This window comes from Crinia signifera, chromosome 2 (genome assembly GCF_055691185.1).
Source record: "Crinia signifera chromosome 2, ASM5569118v1, whole genome shotgun sequence".
Lineage (NCBI taxonomy): Eukaryota > Metazoa > Chordata > Amphibia > Anura > Myobatrachidae > Crinia > Crinia signifera.
The window spans coordinates 15,655,093-15,677,418 of NC_139218.1; the positions used below are offsets into that span (position 1 = coordinate 15,655,093).

Consider the following 22,326-nt stretch of genomic DNA (forward strand, 5'->3'; position numbering starts at 1 on the left):
ACTTGAACATTGAACGAATTCTCTTTCTAAACGCCTTAAACACACTTCCATCGCCGTCTTTTTCTTCCCCCGAGTACATGGGAAGCCATGGGGCTCCGAAATAATAAGGTAGCGTTATCGGGTTCGAACCCGTTTCTGTGCCCTCCGTCTGCACACTCGAGGACACTCCTTCCCCTGGATTCTCCAACACTTCATTTTGTTCTTCCGAAGACATAGTTGACGCTTTGTCTTAATCCTGTTCGGATGACGCCAAATGTCACAATGTGGGTTTCGGAATCCGAGATACGGTATTCTGTTCAACTTACTTGGATTTGTCTTCTTCGGGTTACAAGAACGTTCAGACGCAATCAATATATTAAAATTTATTGACAGGGTTCACCAGACCACAGGTGGTCTCAAGTAGTCCTCCAATGGCACGCAGGCCCACAATACTCAGATTAACATGACAAACACACTCAGGATTTTATTATGCCGGAACGTGTACTGCTCCTCTAGATCTCCACTTGCTCCTTAGCGGCCGCTATCTCTTAACCTTACCTGAGTGATTACTTAATACAATTAACAATTTTATGACATTACTACAATAACCTTACTGCTACAGCATGCTGCGACCTACTGTAATATTATTGCGCAATAATGTAGGTAAGTATGTGTAACTAACTTTACTCAACTAACTTATTCTATTACAGGTGCTACCGAAAGGGTATGAAGAACTGGCTTACTGAACACAGCAGCCCTATTCTGCTACAAGGTAATACTAACAATGGATACAAAGTACCTTAGATATATAACTGTGGGAGGGGCCCGGATCCCTATGAATAACACCCTTTCCCGGCAGTCTTACTATTCTATATGTCCCACAAAAGTCTAGAAAAGTCTACTGAGTGAGGAAGTTCCTTAAGATGAAACCTTTCTGACCTGAGCTGCTGCTAACAGTTCCTTTCTGATACAGAGTCTAATATCCGCTGCTTGGGTGCTGACTGTACCAATATCCAGCCTAGCTGCTGATGGAAAGGCAGTTCTGGGCTTCCCCTGGCACCGCGCCGGGTTTAACCCTTTTGCTGACTGATTCACTACTTTAATACTATCACTCTGGCTGGTACTTGCAGATTTACAGCAATTCTGTAGACTCGCTATTAACCAGTAGAGGGCGTCCCCTGATGTTTCCCCATCGGGTTTAGCCCTATGCTTTTCACTGCTGTGGATGGGTAGCTATAGTCTATATCCTAGGTGCGGCTTATACAGGGATATTTCCTTTCCTCAGGCCTCCCCTGACCCTATTGGTCGGGTTTCGCCCTTCCCCTAATGCCGTCTCTTTGAGTGACAGGGAGGTGACCACTGCGTATGCCGGCAAAGGTTAGCGGGGCGGGTGTAGGTATTCACTCACCACTCCCCCGTCTTCTTCATAGGCCGTGACACCGCTAGGCCCGACCTCCTTGATGACGCAGCCGAAATCCACACGCCCGGACTCTCGCTCCTTCTGGCTCTCCCGGCGGCGATATACGTGATGACGGATCCCGCTGCGGTCACCGAAGGCTACACCACGACATCGACGCCCAGGTAAATAATAATGTCTGCCGGTTTCTCTCCTAACTTCAGGGTATCCCGGCCGCAGCTCCTCTCCCTTTTCTCACTCCAGGAACGACTGCGCCACAGCCGTTACCGTCCTGCTTTTTAACCCTTTGGTCCCGTGCGCAGCGGTTGTCCTTCCCTAACAGCGCGCTCCAGCCAGCTTTATTTGTCCTGCACGGTGAATTACAATCATGCTCGCGCAGCCTATCAGCATGATGCCGAGGCACCTCCAACAGTGCCCCAGTCCCTGTACCCAGCACAGTAACCACCATGCCAAGTCTCTTATTTATACACCATGCCAAGTCTCCTATTTATACACAAACTATTATAATACATGAATTCTGGTAACTAGGGTAGGCTATCACACCTGGGGGGGGGGACCCCTTTATTGGGGGGGTCCCCACTCCTCCAGGTACCCTGTCCAAGGCTGACCAGCCACGGTGCTCATGGTACAGCCGGGGGACCTTGTGTAAAAAGTGTCCCCCGGCTGTGGCATGACACTGCAGGCTGTTGGAGCCCGGTGCTGGTTTCAAAATATGGGGGACCCCCAGATTTTTTGTCCCCCGTATTTTTGGAACCAGGACCGGTCCAAGAGTCCGGGGCTGGTTTCAGAAATACGGGGACCCCTACGCTTTTTGTCCCCCGTATTTTTGGAACCAGGTCCGGCTCAATGAGCCCGGGGCTGGTTATGTACAGGAGGGGGGACCTCACGCCAATTTTTTTTATTACTTTTACACATATTTTACCAAAGAACCATACACAGATCACAATGATCTGGGCATGGTTCTGACAAAATCACCATGTTTCTGACAAAATCGCCAGTCAGGATCAGGTCTATTTTTTTTTAAACTTTAGACCATTTTTTTTGGGCGATTTCCAAATTCGCATCTCATTAAAAATGCGAATTGTATCTTTTTCAATGGGGAAAACATCTGGATGCGAATTCCGGAGTTAAAAAAAATCGCACTTTCAGAAAGTGCGATTTCGCGGCAAAAAGTGCGATGTATGCCGCAAATCGCCACCCATTAAGTAGTCGATTTGGGAAAAAAATGAAAAAACGGCCGTTTTTGCGATAAAAATCGCCAAAAACCCAACATCGATCTCTAATAAATGTCACCCAGTGGGTGAAATTTAATAGGATGAAAGATTCAGAAAGTGAGAGATTTGGTAAGAAATCTCCATTATTTTTTTAGAGCGACAATCATTTACACTGCAAAATCAAACTGGTTTTGCAGTGTAAATGATTGCCACTTAAAAAAAACCTGGAGATTTCTTACCAAATCTCTCACTTTCTGAATCTCTCATTCTATTAAATTCCCCCCTCAGAATCCACTTAGGGTATACTTACATTGCATGGGGATGTGCTGAAAGTGTGTTCAACAAATGTACCCCTAAAAGACATATATAAAGAAGACCGGAAAGTGATACCTGTGTCACAATGGCTAACCAATCTTGTCAACCAAAGCGGGATCCTCTTCAAGGCCTCCAATCCCGTTACACCATTTGTCATGACCCGGCGGTGGTACCTCTGTTACCCAGGGTGTGGCCAGCAGTGGCGTAACTATAAATTTTGCTCCCCCCTGCCCAAAAGTTTGTGCACCCCCCAGGCTCCTCTCCAGCGTGTGACGTGATGACGTCACACGCATAACGGAGAAGCTGAAGCAGGAGAGAGGCAGAGAGACCAGCAGACACTGCTGCTTCCCTTGACTCCGACGTATCCCAGGCCGCCCTAGCACGCCCATCCGCCCGCCCATCCTGTACACAGTAGCCAATAGCCGGCTCTGTGTACAGTTAATAGAATCAGTGGGGGAATTTGTCATCTCTGCCATGGCCGCACCCGCACTGTGGTTGACTCGCCTCCAGTACTCAGTCAGTGGGCAGCGGCAGGCAGCAGCATGTCAGTGCGTCCAGCGGGTGCTGGCGCCCACACAGACCCCACTGCTGCTTGCTCCCCCAAGCGGTTGCTGGGGCTGCCTTACAGTAGTTACGCCACTGGTGACCAGCACACATGCCATTATATGGGCATTACTCCTCCTAAGGGAGTGTTTCCACCAGACCTTTTACTAATGTCATTCCCCAATCTCATTTGCAGCTCAGGATGCAATGGCCGGTCCAGGTTTGGGGATCAGTCATGATCTTATAAGCCTTGAGGTGATCTCTCCAGAGGTTCCTGACCTGACGCTCATTGATCTCCCCGGAATTGCAAGAGTGGCTGTTGGAGACCAACCAAAGGACATTGGAGTCAAGGTGAGATGTGCGACTCTGGAAGAGGTCTCTCTGGAAAACGTTGAAGCAGATGCAGTCTGTACTCTGTACCATGAGGGCGCACCATGATGGGGGGGGGTTAGTATTGATAAGAACAGTTGTGTACACTGAAGGCCCGCATGCTCCCTGAAAAGGGGTGTGTTATCACTGCAATGGGCATATCCTATCCAGGTGTACCATCCTTGTGAGCCACACACATAGTAGTAATGCCCTGCATGGTATGTCACACCTTATCTAAAATCTGAAATCTCTCTCTTGCTGCTGGAACTTTTCCTTCTTTGCTCAAACATGCAGTGATTACTCCCATTCTGAAAAAACACAATTCTGACCCTAACTCTCTCTCTCTAACTATCGTCCTATCTCTCAGCTCCCATGCCTCTCCAAACTACTGGAGAGACTTGTCTACTCTCGCCTCACACACTTTCTTACCTCTCACAACCTATTAGACCCGCATCAGTCAGGCTTCCGGTTCCAACACTCCACTGAGACAGTACTGACTAAAGTGGTGAATGATCTGGTAACTGCCAAGTCTAAAGGCCATTACTCACTACTTATTCTCCTAGATCTTTCTGCTGTGTTTGACACTGTTGATCATTCTCTTCTCTTACTAACTCTACACTCCCTAGGTCTTAATGATACAGCCCTTTAGTGGTTCTCATCTTACCTATCTGATCGCTCTTTCATTGTTCACTTTTCTGACTCTACTTCCTCTTCACTACCTCTGTCAGTCGGAGTTCCGCAAGGCTCAGTCTTAGGTCCTCTGCTTTTCTCAATCTATACATCCTCTCTTGGCAAACTAATCAGCTCTTTCGGATTTCAGTATAATTTATATGTGGATGATACTCAAATCTATCAACCCCAGAGTTGTCACCAGTGGTTTTGGACCAAGTCTCTGAATGTCTTCTCGCCACCTCAAACTCAATATTTCCAAAATGGAATTACTTATATTCCCACCAACTGGGAACAGTTACCATCCTGACATCTCCATCACTGTTGACAACTCGACAATCCACCCTATCCCTCAAGCTTGTTGCCTAGGGGTCACCCTCGACTCTGAACTGTCCTTTGTTCCCCACATTCAATCTGTCATTAAATCATGTTACATGCATTTAAAAACATATCTAAAATACGACCCTATCTCACTCAAGACACTACTAAATCTCTTATCCATGCACTCATTATATTCCGCATTGATTATTGCCATAGTCTCCTAACTGGTCTTCCCAAGAACAGACTCTCGCCACTGCAATCCATTAAAAATGCTGCTTCTAGGCTGATCTTCCTTGCAAGATGCTCATCGTCTGCTGATCCGCTCTGCCAGTCCCTCCATTGGTTACCTGTGTTTTACCGTATTCAATATAAAACCCTTCTGCTAGCATATAAAGCTATTAACCATTCTGCACCAGCTTATAACTCTATACTTATCTCAAAATATCTCCCACTGCGCTCCGCACAAGATCTGCGTCTCTCTCCTGCACGGATCACTAGCTCCCGTTCACTATTACAGAACTTTCATCGGGCTGCTCCCATCCTATGGAATGCCCTTCCACGCACAATAAGACTCTCCACTAGCCTCCAAACTTTCAAGCGTTCCCTGAAAACTCACCTCTTCAGGCAAGCCTATCATATTTAAGTTCTACACGCATAACCCTCTGAGGCACTTATGTATTATTTAGCTTCCCTTCTGGACCTGTAATTTGGTGGGCCTGCTATACTATTACTGGTGCCTGTCCTTGTGTTTCCTTCCTATGTCACTATAGATTGTAAGCTTGCAGCAGGGCCCTCCTACCTCAAAGTCTGTCTGTTGTTACCCAGTTGTTTTATCTCTGTTTACAATTGAATCTGCTGCGCTATATAAAAAACTGTAAATAAATAATAAAATAAATAATTGTAGTGCTCCTTGCATAGTACACCACACAGCAGTAGTGCCCCTTGCATGGTAAGCCATACAATAGTAGTACCCATTGCATGGTATGCCGCACAGTAGTTGTGCTTCTTGCACAATTTATCCACAGAGTAGTATAGTCACTCACACATTAACCCCTTCAGTGGTAATCCCGAGAATTTTCCGGGCTATGTTTCAGTGCCCAGACAAGCAAGCCCGGAAAATTGTCGGGATTGCCGCTGCTTAGTACTGGGCAGCGCCGCTGAGCTGATGGCTAAACTCAACTTCAGCGCTGTCCGGCTCCAGTTGCTCGGCCAGGTGTCCCCTTCCCCCCCATCCCCCCCAGCTGTGGCACAGTTGTAATGCATTGTTGCTTACGTGTAATGCCCACAATTGTATTAATTTCCCTTGCATATTAAGTCATTAGTAGCAGTGCCCCTTACACATAATGCCACACAGTAATAGTAGTGCCCCTTACACTTATTTCCACACTGCAGTAGCAACACTTAATGCCACACAGCAGTAGTATTGCCCCTTTCCCATAATGCCACACAGCAGTGGTAGAGCCTCTTACACATAAAGCCATATACAGTAGCAATAAAAGTGCCCCTTATACATGGTAGTAGCACCCCCTTACATATAATGCTTCATAGTTGCAGTAAAGCACCTAACACATAATGGGCCTTATTCTGGTTCGGTCGGTGAAACGTACGTACGGTCCGTTTCACCGTACTTTTCCCGTACGCTCGCGGTGAGCGAATGTCCGCCCACAGAACAGCCGCACACGGACGGTCACAAACACTGAAAATGGGGAGTGGCGTACACTTGAGCGTACGCCACCGTACACGGACGGATCTCCCTCTTAGCCACCGATACCTGGCGTACATCAGAGCGTACGCCAAAGTGCACGGACGGATCTCGTCCGTTTTCACACCGACACCTTCCGTATATCTGAGCGTACCATGTGCACTGCAGGTGAGGCAGGTGTAAAACCCCACCCAAATCTAATTATCTCTGCACAAGTAACACCTGCCTCACCTGCAGTGCACATGGTTTTGTCCATCTAAGAAATATTTTGTCAGAAAGAGTGAACTAGAATAAGGGCCTCAGTTCCTGCTGGAGCCTGCTGAAAAATAGCCCTGGAGCGTACGCCACAGTGCAAGTAGAAATTGAGTCCAAAAGCATCCTTGTTGCTCTTAGATGTGGTTTATGTGTCTTTTTTCCTAATAAAAAAATTGTATGTTTGTGTTACAGTGAAAAAGTTGACACATGTCGACTTCTGTGAATTGAGTGTCCTGCTTTTTAAAGTATACAAAAACACTTTCTGAATGAGTGAGATGGTTATTGCAGCATTGCTTATTGCATTCAGGTGTAGTATGTAATTTACTTGTATTCTGCGTTAATTAGCAGACCCAGGCGTCCGCTCTCATGCGGTAGCTCTAAGAGTAGTCAGGAGCACTCTTTGGCGTCTGCCAGTTTTTGGCCCAAAACGCACGGTGCGTTTGCCGATCTAGGCGGTTGTGGCACCGTACATTTTGTGTGCCACAAATGAGGAAATAAGGAAAACTGGGCGTAAACATGGGCATACACGGGGTACGCCCATGTTTACGCCCAGTTTTCCTCATTATTCTGGCCACTCCCATAAAATGCCTACATGCCGCCCACAATGACCGTACTCTTGCGGACAGGTTTTTTCGCACGGAGAGACCCGTCCGTGAGCAGTGTGAGGTCGCCGCACATGCGCATAGCGAAAGCTACGCATGTGCAGATGCAAAAAACCCGAACCGACCGCGTACGGTCCCACCGCACCAATCAGAATAACCCCCATAATACCAAACAATAGTAGTAATGCCCCTTACGCATATCACACAGAAGTAGTACTCCTTACACATAATGCCACACAATAATAGTAGCACCCCTTACACATAATGCCACACAGTAGTAGTAGTGACACGTACACATAATACCAAACAATAGTAGTAGTAGTAGTAGTAGTAGTGCCCCTTTGAAATAATGCCATACAGTAGTAGTAGCCTTTTTCATTGTGTACAGAGTGTATGAACATCTGTAGGATGGTAAAGAACAGTAATAAATATAACAGAATTAAAAAAATACAGAAATATATTGCTTAACCTCCGATACATTATGTTAACAGATTAAAGGGCTCATCAGAAAGTACATTGAGAGACAGGAAACCATCTGCCTGGTTGTGGTCCCGTGTAATGTTGACATTGCAACCACTGAAGCTCTGGAGATGGCTCGTGAGGTGGATCCTAGCGGAGAGAGAACTGTGGGTGAGTTCAAAGGGTCATCTCCCATAGGGGGACATTTATTAACCCTTTGAGTGCCAAGTGTATTTGTTAAAATTTGTGTGAAAGTTGCCAAGCATAAATTTTTAAATGTAACCTTCTATAGGAAGTATAATCTTTTTTTTCCCATTTTTTATTTGAACTTACATAACAAGTGTGAGGGACACTGGCATTTTTGGTGGATTTTTTGTGCATCTCTCACAGAGACATTGGCACTCAAAGGGTTAAGTCCGTCGAAGTGATAAAGTGGCCGGTGATAATGCAGCAGCCAATCAGCTCCTAACTGCCATTTTTAAAACCCAGCCTGTAACAGCTGGTTGTCTGGTCACCGGCCACTTTATCACTTCACCAGGTTTAATAAATCTGCAACCCATAGGGACTTTGTCGCTTCAGATAAGCATTTTTCCGTACTTGTTTAGTGTCACGGCGGCAGTTACGTAGTTTACGTAGTGCTGTATTGAGAATACCAATACAGCACTATGCTGCCTACATAAACTACGTAACTGCTTCTGTAGCCCTGAAACTAAACAATGGTTAATATCCCCACTTTCCACGTCATACCCTCAGTATCCATGTTGGTGTGGACTTGATTCTATAAAGTATGGCGAGTGCAGCGATCCACCACGCCCGAAGCATGGTGAGCGCAACGAGCCCCGCTTGGGGACGTGCATCTGCGTCCCCTTGTGGCGCTCGCTATGCTCGCCATGATTCGGGCTGGGTGGCTCGCTGCGCTCACCACACTTTATAAAGTCAACTCAACGCCACCTTGGATACTGGGGGAATGACGTGGATAGTGAGGATATAACGTCGATAGTGGGGGAAATGTGTGTGTGTTGTGCGTTATACTTACCCTCCTCTGCCCCGGCCACCGCGTCCACTGCGTCCCCGCGATCCACCGATGGGTCCCCCTCATCCGGCAGTCACTCCCTGGCGCCATCGTTCAGTCCCCTCTTTTAGCACTTTCAGCAGACAATGTCCGCAATTAGCGTAGTGCTGCTGGGGGAGCAGGGAAACCATGTGATGCTCCCCCAGCAACAATGCGCTGAATTACGTACATTGCTGGCGCCGGGGAGTGACTGCCAGAGGAGGGGGACTGAGAGCTCCCGCCCGTCGCCCGTGACTGTCGCCCGCAGGGATCGGTAAGAATAAAACGAAGCACCCACCACCCTGCTCCCTCTGCAACCAACCTCCCTGCTCCCAGTGTAGTTTCACGGCGGCGCTGGCTACGTTGACAACGTAGCTTATGCTACGTTGTCGGCGTAGCATAGAGCTGCCTCCATGAAACTAAACAAGTACCCATTTTTCTATTGTGCATGTGTATAAAATAAAGTATACTATTACAGGTACTTGCTTAGTGTGCTATTTGCTTAGTGTGCTATTCAGCGTAAGGAAATTGCATCGCTTCACACTTTTAGTGTCACACTATGCATGCGATGCGATATTCCTAATTAATGTCTTTCTTTGCAAGTGTTATTTTTCCCACTATTATCGCCTCGCATTGTTCAGCACACATTTTATGACACTAAAACGTGTAATGTGATGCGATATTACTAAATAATGTATTCCCTCCTATTGTAGGTACCCCCCTAATATCCATATGACCCCATAGTAACCCCCCTGTATCCACACACCCCCATTGCATTTAAAGCGCAGCGTTGCCCCACTATCCACGCCAACCCGAAGCGTGGCGAATGCAGCGAGCCCCGCAAGTGGACGCGGAATACATGTAAAGTAATCCGCATCCCCTCGCAGGGCTCGCCACGCTTCGGGCTCGGTGACTCGCTGCGCTCGCCACACTCTATAAAATCACCTCCATGCCGACGTGGATAGTGGGGGTATGAAAAGGTCGGGAGGGCACATTCTGCTGCGCTCGCCATGCTACGGGATGGGGTGGATGCTGGGGTGGTTACGGAACACATTCACAGCATCCATACAACACATCTGAGTCAGTAATGTGGACACATGTTAACGTTCAACTGTAAATTTAGTGAGAACTGATTAAGAGAATTAATACAGAAGAAATATCACAAGAACAATATAATTATCACAATATCACAATAATATCACAAGAACAATATAATTATCACAATATCACAATAATATCACAAGAACAATATAATTATCACAATATCACAATAATATCACAAGAACAATAATATCATAATAATATCACAAGAACAATAATATCATAATAATATCACAAGAACAATAATATCATAATAATATCACAAGAACAATAATATCATAATAAATATCACAAGAACAATATCATTAGAAAGAAGCAGAAAAAAAGAGAAGCGCTAAGTGGGCAGTGCCCTTTGGCAGGAGGCTCAATGCATACAAAATGCGCTGGAAAGGCTTGTCTTTAGCAACACTTTTCCTCCACATAAACTCCTGAAGGTCGGAGGTCAAATGCTGCCTTGCAGTGCCACGGTGCTTTTTGTTCCTCCACTTGGCGGCCCCCCACATCCATTCAATGTTCTGGGTATGTACCCCAGATTCAGGGTAGACAAAGTTATACTTGGGATTCACCCTGGCGTGTTCGTAGCCGGCCGCTACCAATTCATCCGTTTTATAGGCCCTCAAGCAGTCACTATAAACTACAGATCCTGGGGCGATGGAATGGCAGCCATTAATGTTGTGGCATCTCTCCGGTCGACGGCTTTCATGATGCAGGCCCCCATCTCCCTGCACATGCCACCGAACACCCACTGCTGTGGCAAGATCCTCCCCACGGAATACTTGCATTTCGTGAAGAGGGTCTCGTCGACCTCCACCACAAGTCCCGGGCCTCCTATCTGTGTTTGAGGCTGTGAAAGGAGATCATACGAGCAAGCCTCCCTCATCAGTGCATTATACTGCACTGTCCTGGCTATGCACATCCCCAACTCCCTCTCACAGTACGCCACACTGCTGAGTTCCTGTGCCCATGAGTAAATGAAGCGTACCAGCTTGACAAATGGCAGGCGGCAACCAGGGTACCACATTCCAGCTCGCACTGTCACCTTTCGGCGACAGGCCTTGATATGGCACCTCCAATTTCCTTCTTTTACTGCCAGCTTCAAGGGGTGGGCATTTACGCATGTTTGCATCTCCGGCAGCAAATTATGACGCTGTAAAAATCTCAATGCCGCCTCCTCTGATGTAGAGAGACTAAATAGTGACATCTCCTGACCTCGTGCCATGCTGCTGTCACCACAAAAACCAGAAACACTGGGAGCACTCTGGTTAGCATCCATGACTGATACTGTTTTACCTCAGAGTGAGGGACCAGGAGCAAGTACGCAAATTCTGACTGACTACACTATTTACTTAGCTTAAGTTTATTCACAAAACATAGTTACGCTACTTGAAATGCATACATCACAAATATATGCATATAAAGTATTGGGATCGTATTGCATCGCACGGATCTAAAACGGGACACGCGATGCGATTCGATTTTCTTCCGCAAGCTTACATACTGTAGGTAAAGTGGGCGCCCAACTAACATATAAAGTAAGTACCCAATTACTATATAAACACCCGTAATGCCAAATTTGTCGCATCTTGCAACTGAGAGAGGAGAACTGGGGAGGAAATGGGTTGGGAGAGTCTAGGGGCAAGAAGAAGGGTGTGTGTGTGTGGGGGGGGGGGGGGGGGGGGGGTTGTATGTAAAATGTGCTATGGTTTGACTGATAAAAAGGCCAACACAATTAACCAATATAAATAAATATTATCTATAGAGAATTCTCTAGTATGGGGATGTGGAAAAAAAAGAGGGGTTATTAAAAATGCCTATATTTTGGAGAAGATTTGTATGGAAAGTCCCGGAGAATTTACCAGCATATTAATCCGGATTTACTTAGTGAGAGTGGCAGTGGCAATTAATTTCACTGGAGAAATACTATTTAGACTGTTTTTAATAAACCCCCCCCCCCCCTTTTTTTTGTTTTACACATGCCCGTACTAGAGAATTCTCTATAGATAATATTTGTAATTGTCATTTTTATTGGTGTATAATAAATGCAATATATTGGTTAATTGTGTTAGCCTTTTTTTCAGTCAAACCATAGCGCTGTATAATTTCTTGTCTTTGTACACACTCCCATACAGCTGCTTTAAACTGTACTTTATTTCTTAACAGGGTATGTAAAATGTACCGAGGCCCAGATTAAGAATCTGGTAGATGGAGACACAGAGCCAGGCCTCTGCAAAAAAAATAGGCCCATCATCATGACAGCATGCTTATGACCAGTCAACAGAGTATTAACGTTGTGTCTCTTATTTCCCATTGCAGGGATTCTGACTAAACCCGACTTAATTGACAAGGGCACAGAGGACACAATTGTCAATGTACTAAATAATATAGCGATTCCGCTGAAGAAAGGATACATGATTGTGAAGTGCCGGGGACAGCAGGAGATCCAGGACCGGCTCTCGTTGAAGGAGGCCATCGAGAAGGAGAAGGCTTTCTTTGAAGAGCACGAAGCTTTCTTGTGAGTTTCTTTTTGATGTTTTTGCTCTGGGGATTGTCATGTTCTTAAAACATCACTGGGCTAGTAATGCAATGAAGTAAAAGCATACAGATGTGGCTCCAACGTGGCACCAGCGCAACACGTAGCCCACGACACTTGCGCACGCGGCCATCGACATTGGCACCGGTTCCACTAGGCGAGCCATTCGTGTACATTTTACCGCATTGCAGCCATGCTGAGTGTGGCTATAGCTGTATGTACTATATATATAAGGGACACTGTTACAGTCCCGGCATTCGGGGTGCCGGCTGGCAGAATCCCCGCTTCAGAATCCCGACTGCTGATAGAACTCCGGCCAACATGGATCACTATGTCAACGCCAAAATCGTGACAGCTGGCATCCCGAAGGTAAGTATGCAGGAGCGGGTTAGGGTGGGGAAGAAGGGATAGGTTTAAGCACTGGGGGGTTAGTTTTAGGTGCTAGGTGGGGGGGGATTCATTTTAGGGTTAGGCTGCGGGGATTAAGGATACGTGGACCAGGTGATACACCAGGTGAATCGCTCAACTACTCCTGTGCTCAGCAGACTTTACCGTTCTTTACTGTTTCTTTATCCGAGGCCATGTGGGTGGTAAAGTATGAAAAATTCCCAAAAAGTTTTTAAAAAATTTAGAAAAACTCATGTAGACCTTTTCCTATTTCAACTTTTGTCATGTCGACCTGCTGCTTGTGTTGGCCTTTGGTCAATGTGGATCTCATGCAACCTTTTGATGTCGACCTACTGACTGTCCTAGTCATTGTCTGTCGGCCATCGGATACCTGGTTAGGGTCTGACAAGCCAGGCACTTTTCTTGTTTAATCTTTTTGTGCTGCAAATAACAGTAGCTGCGGCTGCTTGTACCAAGGTCTCTCCGGGAGCAGAGCAAGCAGGGGGCGGGGACGGTGGGCCTACTGTGAAAGGGGCGTGACTGGAGGCAGGGCTCAACAACTGAGCCTTGTGTGGGGGCATGTCCATTGCGGTCATGTGATCCTGGTATTACAGGCATTGCACAGCGGGAGGTCGGGAAGCGGATCCGATTTTTAGGAGCCTCCCGGCCATTTCCATTGGCGCCTGCCCGGAAATGGCTGTTTTGCCAGTCTTTCCAAATTCAGCAGCGCTTTCTTACCGCCCACCGGCAAATAGCACGGCGCTACAAGCGTCCAGCCACCGCTGCCCGATTCCTGCTGCCCGTCAACGCAGCCTCAGCAGCTCCCATGGTAGTGCTATCTTTCCTATTGAGGTGGGGGCAGCAGGCGCCTAGAATCCTTGGGCCCCTGGGCAACTGCCCATTAAGCTCAATGGGAAAGATGGCACTGGCCAAGTGAGTCTTAAATTATGCGGCGGCTGCAAGCAGCAGGGAGAAGAGGATAAATAATTAGCAGCCCTGCAAACCCCTTCGTAAGGTGGGATTTTTTGGGGCAGAGAGCGGCGGTTACCCACTCACTGGGCTTCGACACTCGCAGCCCAGGGAGCAGGCCTGAATCAGTCCCCTATGCATCTCTCAGAATCAGAGCCTGCACCTGTAGTAATACCTCTTGTCATGTGACTCTCTTGTCTAACTCCTGCAGTGAGTTCCTGAGCGAGGAGAAGGCCACCGTCCCGTTTCTAGCGCAGCGACTCACAACGGAACTGGTGGAGCACATCCATGTAAGTTTGTCCGGATTGTTATTTATTTTGTGCACAGAGCTTCTTCCATTCATTTCACTATACTGCACCATTCGTTTTCAATGGCTTTCCCCACGAAGCATCTACTGTACACCACTGAAATGAATGGCCTATTGAAATAAATGGCTTTGCATGTGAACAAACCCTGAAACCGCAGGTATTCAGCATGTCAATTGTGTATCAAAGACCATTTCACCGAGTAAGAACTTCAGCGTTCATCCCACAGTCCCCCAAATCCCACACCCGCATGTGCAGGTCTGCCTACACACCACCCACGTGAGCAGTGAGTCTGCCCGCAACCCCCCCATCAGTGGGTCTGCACATACCCCCATCAGCGGGTCTGCCCCCCCCCCCCGTGAGATGAATCACCTAGTATAGATATATGTTATGTATATTATGTTTAAAATAAAGAGAATGTGATGTATGCGGTCCTGCTAGGAGGAGGAGTCAGCCACAGAATGGTTATCAACTAATTTTAATTAGAGGCGGAACTTGCAGGGGAGGAGACGCGCCCCCTTGGGAGCAGGAGCCCGGAGGCAGATGACTCCATTGCCTCCCAGAGTTCCGCCACTGAATAGGTCTCTAACTGTTTCAGCCTTTTGGACACAGTTCCAAGAGATATGAACATTCACAATCAGAGCCAGCGCACAACATAACCTCCCAGCTGCCGAATCAGTGAGCCGCCCCTCTAACTCCCAACTAATCAAATCTCTAAAGAACTTTTTTCTTCCTCTTAGAAATCACTTCCGAATCTTGAAAATCAGATAAACATTAAACTTCAGTTAACAAGAGAGGAATTAGAGAAATGCGGAAAAGGTGTACCCGAAAATGAAGGCGAAAAACTCACCTTTCTGGTGGAGGTAAATGTAAACATATAGACTGAAAAACATGTTGTAATACTTTATTTTCAATTTAAATGTCTACATACAGTATATAGTGGCTTGCAAGTATTCAGTGAATTTGCCTGTACCACATATGACACATAGATTGTTCCAGACAATTTTTTTTATTGCAAACCGGACGCTCAAACTTTCCGATTTTATTATTTGTCTGCAGAAAAAACCCTGAAAGATGCTGTTTATTATCTGTGCTGTGGAAGCTACAAGTTTAAATAGATGAAAGGTTTTGACAATTGTTTTGCAATAGGCCTGTACCTGAGGATCACTAAACATGTCAGCTATTATGGATAAGTGACCAGAGGCGTAGCTACGGTGGAGCCGGCGTAGCACCAGCTCCGGGCGCCGACATGTCTCCTGGCGCCGGAGCTCTGCCGCCGGCTCCCCCGCACTGCTCGCCTACTGTCCCCGCCATCAGTCGGTGAGAGAGAGACAGTGAGAATTCCGGCTTGCGTCTGCTGACCTCCGTATTTCAGGATCAAATTTCAGAGACTATCTTCAAGGCTGATTTACTAACACACTGCTGCCTAATAATTAACCCATTCTCCGCCTGCATAATTGTTTTAAAACTTTAACCAAAAGTGCTTCTATTGCTGGAAAAGCACAAAGTTGCTGTGAAACTGTATAAATGTATTAACCCACTGCTGACTGAATCAAATTTACTAACCAATATATGCTATCAGAATGGATTTCTAATTCAGCATACTGTATTTCTTTTCTTAGTTTGCTTTCATAACCATGCTACTGTACATGCCTGAGACTAAGAGAGTTTGCAGTCCAGCAACCAATCAAAAGCAGCATTGGCTGCTGGACTGCGAGCGCCTATTGGTTAGCAGTCCAGCGGGAGACTTGAGCTCTGGCTCAGGCGGGCACAGCGGGGAGCTGGAAAGGCTTGGCAACGAGCAAGGTCAGTCCTCTTAGCAACGAGCAAGGTCAGTCCCCCTTGGCAACGAGCATGAAGCCCCTGGCATAGAGCATGAAGTTCCTAGCAAGGAGCATTTAGGGATGTGGCACTTACTGTATGTGACAAATGTGTAATGGGCATTACGGTTTGCTATATAGTATGTAATGGTCATCATGTGTGGCCTTATGTGTAATTGGCATTAAGGCATGTAGCTTTATGTGTAATGGGTATTACAAAGTTTGCTAAAAAGTGCAACGGGCATTACGGTGTGTGGTATAATGTCAGGCCGCGCCCCTTTTCGCCGCGCAAGGGTCCCACCTACTACAAATCCGGGGGGGGGGCATGCCCTTGCTCCGGGCACCGTGAAACCTAGCTACACCACTGTAAGTGACCCCTTAATTCAAATAATATGGGTCACACTGAGGGGAAAATTTACTATAATAAGATTCTACCTATTATTTCCTAGACCAGGGGTAGCCAACTCCAGTCCTCGAGAGCTACCAACAGTTAACGTTTTCCAGGTCTCTTCACAGAATCACAAGTGAAGTAAGTAGCTCTTTTCAAATGTGTTAGTCAGTAACGAGTGCACCTGCAAGGTGAGCTGGAAAACGTGTGCTGCTGGTAGCTCTCGAGGACTGGAGTTGGCTACCACTGTCCTAGAAGGTACAACATAAATTAGAAGTAGTTTCTGGTTGGTTGCCTATAGTGACATCCCAACAACCCCAGCAACTCCCATCTTAGTAAATGTACCCCTGTGAGTCGGAAGGAAATCTGTGAAGAAGCTCTAAGAGTATTTTAAGAAAATGAAAGATAAGGTTATTAACATACACACGATAGGAAAAATAAGAAACAAGTGCTCAGATATCCCTCCAGCCCACGAGTGTGTCTCCAGCCCACCACTGTCTCTCCAGCCCACCATTGTCTCTCCATCCCACCAGTGTTTTTTCAGCCCACCAGTGTCTCTCCAGCCCACCATTGTCTCTCCAACCCACCATTGTCTCTCCAGTCCACCATTGTCTCTCCAACCCACCATTGTCTCTCCAGCCCACCATTGTCTCTCCAGCCCACCAGTGTCTCTCCATATATTTCCCAGGATGGAGTTCCATCCCAATACGCCCCTGCAGTCACCCCAGTATCTCTCCAGTCCCCATCTCTTTCCAACCACCCCCCTTCTGTCTCTCCAGCCCACTCCTGTCACCCCAGCCTCAATGTTTTTCCAGCTCCACCTAGCGCCCTTCTGTCTCTGCAGTCCCCCATTTTGTCTCCAGCTCCAGCCAACTCCCATATATCTCTCAAGCACCCCAGCTTCTCTCCATGGTGTGAGGTTTTGGCCGTCCTGGAGAGAGGCCTTTGTGCATTGCACAACGTACATTCATTAAAGTTACACCACTGTGGTGATTGTACAGCTGGCCAGAACCTTACAGTGCATTTAGTTGTTGACAATATCCAAGATTATTATCCGGTAACTCACGCCTTAGTGCATACGTCCGAAATAGAGAAGTGCATTTCCAGTCCCTTAGTCTTTCATATTCGTATTGTTTATCAGCTTCACTAACATGCATGTTTTATTGTGTCCCATTACAGAAAATTCAACAATTTAACCATGACATTGCCCTGGTCACAAAAGGAGAGGAATTTGTGTCTCTAAGAAAGACTCCTAAACTTTATTCCAAACTTAGAAAGCTCTTTAGTCAATGGAAGAAGGATTTGGACTTTTCCATTATGGAGTGTAAGATACGATTATGCATGTACAGTAGTTATTGAATGAGTAGATTATGGGTTAGTGCCGGGCACTGTGTTTTAAATCATGTGGTCACTTTGCACCCAAACCTCAGGTGAGTGCGTCCTTATGAATGCACGTCTTTATTCAGCCTTAACTACTATGTAACCAGAGGCGGATTGGCCCACCGGGAAACCGGGCCGTTTCCCTGTGAGCCGGACCAGATTTCACTCTGGCTGGGCCGCTTACCATCGTTATAAGGCCTCCGCAGCCCAGCCTAGTCACAAACAGCAGCATTGCCCAAAACAAATATGGCTGCCGCATATACAGTATGCATATATTAAATGCACATAGATTGTGCACATAGATTACTAGATGTAAGCTCCTCCGAGTAGGGCCCTCTTCCCTCCTGTTGTCAAATCCCACTTCTCTTCACATTTCACTCACAGCTCTCCTACATACCTCCCAACTTCTGTGCTGACGAAATAGTGACACTCGCGCACGCCCGAAAAGGGGTGGGGCGTATGCAAATGAGGGCACGGCTTATGCTAATCAGCCGCAACCTCATTTTCATACGAGAATAGACGCTGTGCGCATGCGCACAGCGTCTATTCTATTAGATTGGGGGGTCTCCCAACTGCCACCCCCCGCAGCGGGACAATGCCTGCTGCGGGTGGGACAGCGGGACAGGACCCGAAAATCGGGACTGTCCCGCTGTAATCGTGACAGTTGGGAGGTATGCTCCTATACTCCAACACTCAGTGACCATCTTCGTCTGCATACCCATCTCCATCATTGGCCTCAAGCCTCTAGTTGTATGTTGGTTGAGTTCTCACTACTTACATTTAAGCTGTAACGTGTATTGACCTGTGGCACTCTTTATTTGTACTCTGCTTTTGATAATTATTCAATGTTATGCCAAGCTTTGTCTCCCTGTATTGTTCCTTTGTACAGCGCTGCGAAACACTTGTGGCGCCTTATAAATAAAATTAATATAATAATAATAACATATGCAGCGGCCATATTTGTTTTGGGCAATGCTGCACTGTGTGAGCAGCTGCGGCCGCTGGATGTCGACGGAGGCGGTGGCGAGTAGTGCCTGCACCCCCTCCCGCTGTAGTGGCAGCAACCACGAGGGAGGTACTTTTATAGAACCAAAAACACACGAGATCCAACTCCGGGGAGGATGATGTTTTGCCTCATTTTGCATCCGAGTCTGGTGGAAAAACCTGAGCCTGTCATCGGAGCTACCCAGAAATTCCACATTTGGGTGGTTTCGGTACACGGAACCCGCAGATCTCTACTTTTTAGTGAAGTGATAAAAATGTTACTTGAGAAACTGCTAAACGCTACATGTAACATCAGTTCCTTTCCAAAAACCTTTTCATTTTGTTATTTCATTTAGTTAACAAAGTGCTAAAAAGTGAAATTGACGAATATGAGAGGTTGCATCGCGGGAGGGAGCTCCCCGGGTTTATTAATTTTAAGACTTTTGAAGCAATCGTTAGAGAGAGGATCGGTGATATGGAAGACCCTGCAATGGAAATGCTGCAAAAAGTGACGAGTGAGTATGTCCTGCGTTGTGCACATGAGGACTCTCCTCCACAACCTCTCCGTATCTCTCCCAAACACGCCCCCCCCCCAACCTCTCTGTACCTCTCCCTAACACCCCCCCCCCAACCTCTCTGTACCTCTCTTATCATCACTGCCGGGATAGGGCTCTGCACATTATCATTGCTGTCAGGATAGGGCTCTGCACGTTATCAACGCTGCCAGGATAGGGCTCTGCACGTTATCATTGCTGCCAGGATAGGGCTCTGCACATTATCATCGCTGCCAGGATAGGGCTCTGCACGTTATCATCGCTGTCAGGATAGGGCTCTGCACGTTATCATCGCTGTCAGGATAGGGCTCTGCACGTTATCATCGCTGTTAGGATAGGGCTCTGCACGTTATCATCGTTGACAGGATAGGGCTCTGCACGTTATCATCGCTGCCAGGATAGGGCTCTGCACGTTATCATCACTGCCAGGATAGGGCTCTGCACGTTATCATCACTGCCAGGATAGGGCTCTGCACGTTATCATCGCTATCAGGATAGGGCTCTGCATGTTATCATCGCTATCATCGCTGTCAGGATAGGGCTCTGCACGTTATCATCGCTGTCAGAATAGGGCTCTGCACGTTATCATTGCTGCCAGGATAGGGCTCTGCACGTTATCATCGCTGCCAGGATAGGGCTCTGCACGTTATCATCGCTGCCAGGATAGGGCTCTGCACGTTATCATCGCTGCCAGGATAGGGCTCTGCACGTTATCATCGCTGCCAGGATAGGGCTCTGCACGTTATCATCGCTATCATCGCTGTCAGGATAGGGCTCTGCACATTATCATTGCTAAATGGATTTAGAGAGAGGGATTGGCACTGGTTTGAGATTATTATCAGTTAGCAATTGTACATGGATATTTAGACAGAAAGAACCAGCATAATTACTGCTTATTAGTAAAATATCCTAGCAGTGTTTGGCTGGTGGTGCTCCCAAGGGGATGTTCAGTATTTAAACTGTAAGGCAAAACAGAAAGGGGTGGTCACAAGAGTGACCAAAAAGGGAACATGCAAAAGGTTTTTGGGGCACACTTGAAGATATTATAATGATGGTAAAGAATATGTGAAGAAATAGTACATGAGTGAGATAAGACTTAACTTTTATTTAGGAATAACAATAAAAAAGTATTTTATCTAATGCAAAAATGCACAAAACAAGACAATTCAAATTCAATAAGTCGTATGTGGAAGTACGAAAAGGTATAGTCTAAGGTTATTCACCTGTCAAACAAGAGGGTCCTTGATATAATTCGCAAAGTGGGCGCAATGTTAAGATAAAAATACTGTATACCTGTGACAAAGGTGCCTGTAGTTAGACAGAATTTGTTCAATTAGCATAAATGTATAATATACAGAGTACAGGTATAGAATTGGGGATGCTTGACACACCAAATAAACAGAGTAATTAAAAAATATGTATCAATACTGTCTCTGTCATATAATTGTGATAGAAGGTCACTACCTGACAATGGGCCTTATTCTAGTTCACTCTTTCTGACAAAATCCTTCTTAGATGAACAAAACCATGTGCACTGCAGGGGAGCATATGCAAAATGTGCAGAGAGAGTTAGATTTGGGTGGGGTTTTACTTCAAAGTGAGATCTATATTGAAGTGTAAAAATAAAGCAGTCAGTATTTTCCCTGCACAGAAACAAAATAACTCACCCAAATCTAATTCCCTCTGCACGTTACATCTGCCCCCCTGGGCCCTGCAGTGCACATGGTTTTGTCCATCTAAGAAGTATTTTGTCAGAAAGAGTGAACCAAAATAAGGCCCAATGGGAGGCAGTGGTAGAGATTACAGGGTGTGGAAGGTGCGGAAGCTATAGAGAGTATAGTATGATTGAGCTGGGTCCAGAAGGTGATCTCCTGCTTGCTTCTTAATTACAACACCCGGTATTCCCAAAGAGTCTTCCCAAAGGTACTAGCCGGGCCCATCACTGCTTAGCTGCTGAAATCGGAATGGGTTCAGGCGATCCAGTGAGGTATGGTAGTAATATTAGCACGCAAGGGGGATACCAGCGTTGTGGCGCAAATGAAATAAGGTGCTTCTGCTGTCAGAAGCGCCGTCAGTAATCCACCCTGGTGCTCACCTGCATTGCAGGGGGGATGGATCCCACGCGACTGATGAGAGAGCACTGAAGTGAGAAGTAGTAAACAAAAATGGTGGGCTGGTGTCAATGATGCGGACCCTAACCTCTGCTGTCCACCATCCACCTTAGATGTCCAATGATGGATGAGAGAGTCAAGGATCGCTGATCCTGTCCCAGAAAGGTGTGGAGAATAAGTGGCAGACACGCAAAGGAGTGTCTGTCACTTTAAGAAGCGCGAACCTGCTCAGTAATTAAGGGGGAAATTTACTAAAGGAAATTTGTAAAAAATAGGTGTATTTGTTTCCAGAAATACACTTATTTTTGACATTTACTATGTCCAAAATACGGCAATTCGTATTCGTATTGATAGAACATCAATACGAATACGAATTGCCATATTTTCGGGATAGTAAATGTAAAAAATAAGTGTATTTCTGGATACAAATACACCTATTTTTTACAAATTTCCTTTAGTAAATTTCCCCCTAAATGACCAAATTTTTTGGGTAAAGAATATACACATTTTTATTAAAATAACATAGAAAATAATTAATAATTCCCCCCCTCCATTACAATTCATGTGCACAGTAACAACAAACAGACAAGACAGACAACAAAAAACATATAATAAAAGCTGAATTAGCTGAGAATGCCGTTTAATGCAGTCACTTGGATTGTGGCAATGAATGAGGCAAGTGAATGAGGCTTTTGTGCAAATTAGCTAGAGGCTAATTTGCACAAAAAAAAAATGTGTGGGGCAGCACAACCAGAGATGTTGTTACCGGCAATGTGGTGAGATTACCAAAGGTAGCAAGGGTTGGTTGCCCAAAAGGAATTTTGGTTTTGTATCCTCATTGATGGTGCATCTTAGTCGCCATTGATGTCAGTGATTGGTAGTTCTGACTGGGGCTAATGTG

The 22,326-nt window shown here is 46.3% G+C and overlaps 1 protein-coding gene across 3 annotated transcripts in view; it reads left to right on the forward strand.

Moving 5' to 3' along the window:
• Positions 1-22,326, forward strand: part of LOC146059411 (interferon-induced GTP-binding protein Mx1-like) — a 52,323-nt gene that overhangs the window by 24,154 nt on the left and 5,843 nt on the right. For 2 of the 3 annotated variants that reach the window (XM_083171614.1, XM_083171615.1), the window contains exons 4-12: positions 690-751; positions 1,410-1,560; positions 3,665-3,819; positions 7,878-8,016; positions 12,311-12,509; positions 14,095-14,173; positions 14,929-15,051; positions 17,576-17,720; positions 19,117-19,275. In XM_083171614.1, the coding sequence (XP_083027740.1) occupies positions 3,676-3,819; positions 7,878-8,016; positions 12,311-12,509; positions 14,095-14,173; positions 14,929-15,051; positions 17,576-17,720; positions 19,117-19,275 (988 nt within the window). In that variant the 5' untranslated portion in view covers positions 690-751; positions 1,410-1,560; positions 3,665-3,675. The remainder of the gene's footprint in view (positions 1-689; positions 752-1,409; positions 1,561-3,664; positions 3,820-7,877; positions 8,017-12,310; positions 12,510-14,094; positions 14,174-14,928; positions 15,052-17,575; positions 17,721-19,116; positions 19,276-22,326) is intronic. The other variant, XM_083171613.1, reaches the window with a different exon arrangement.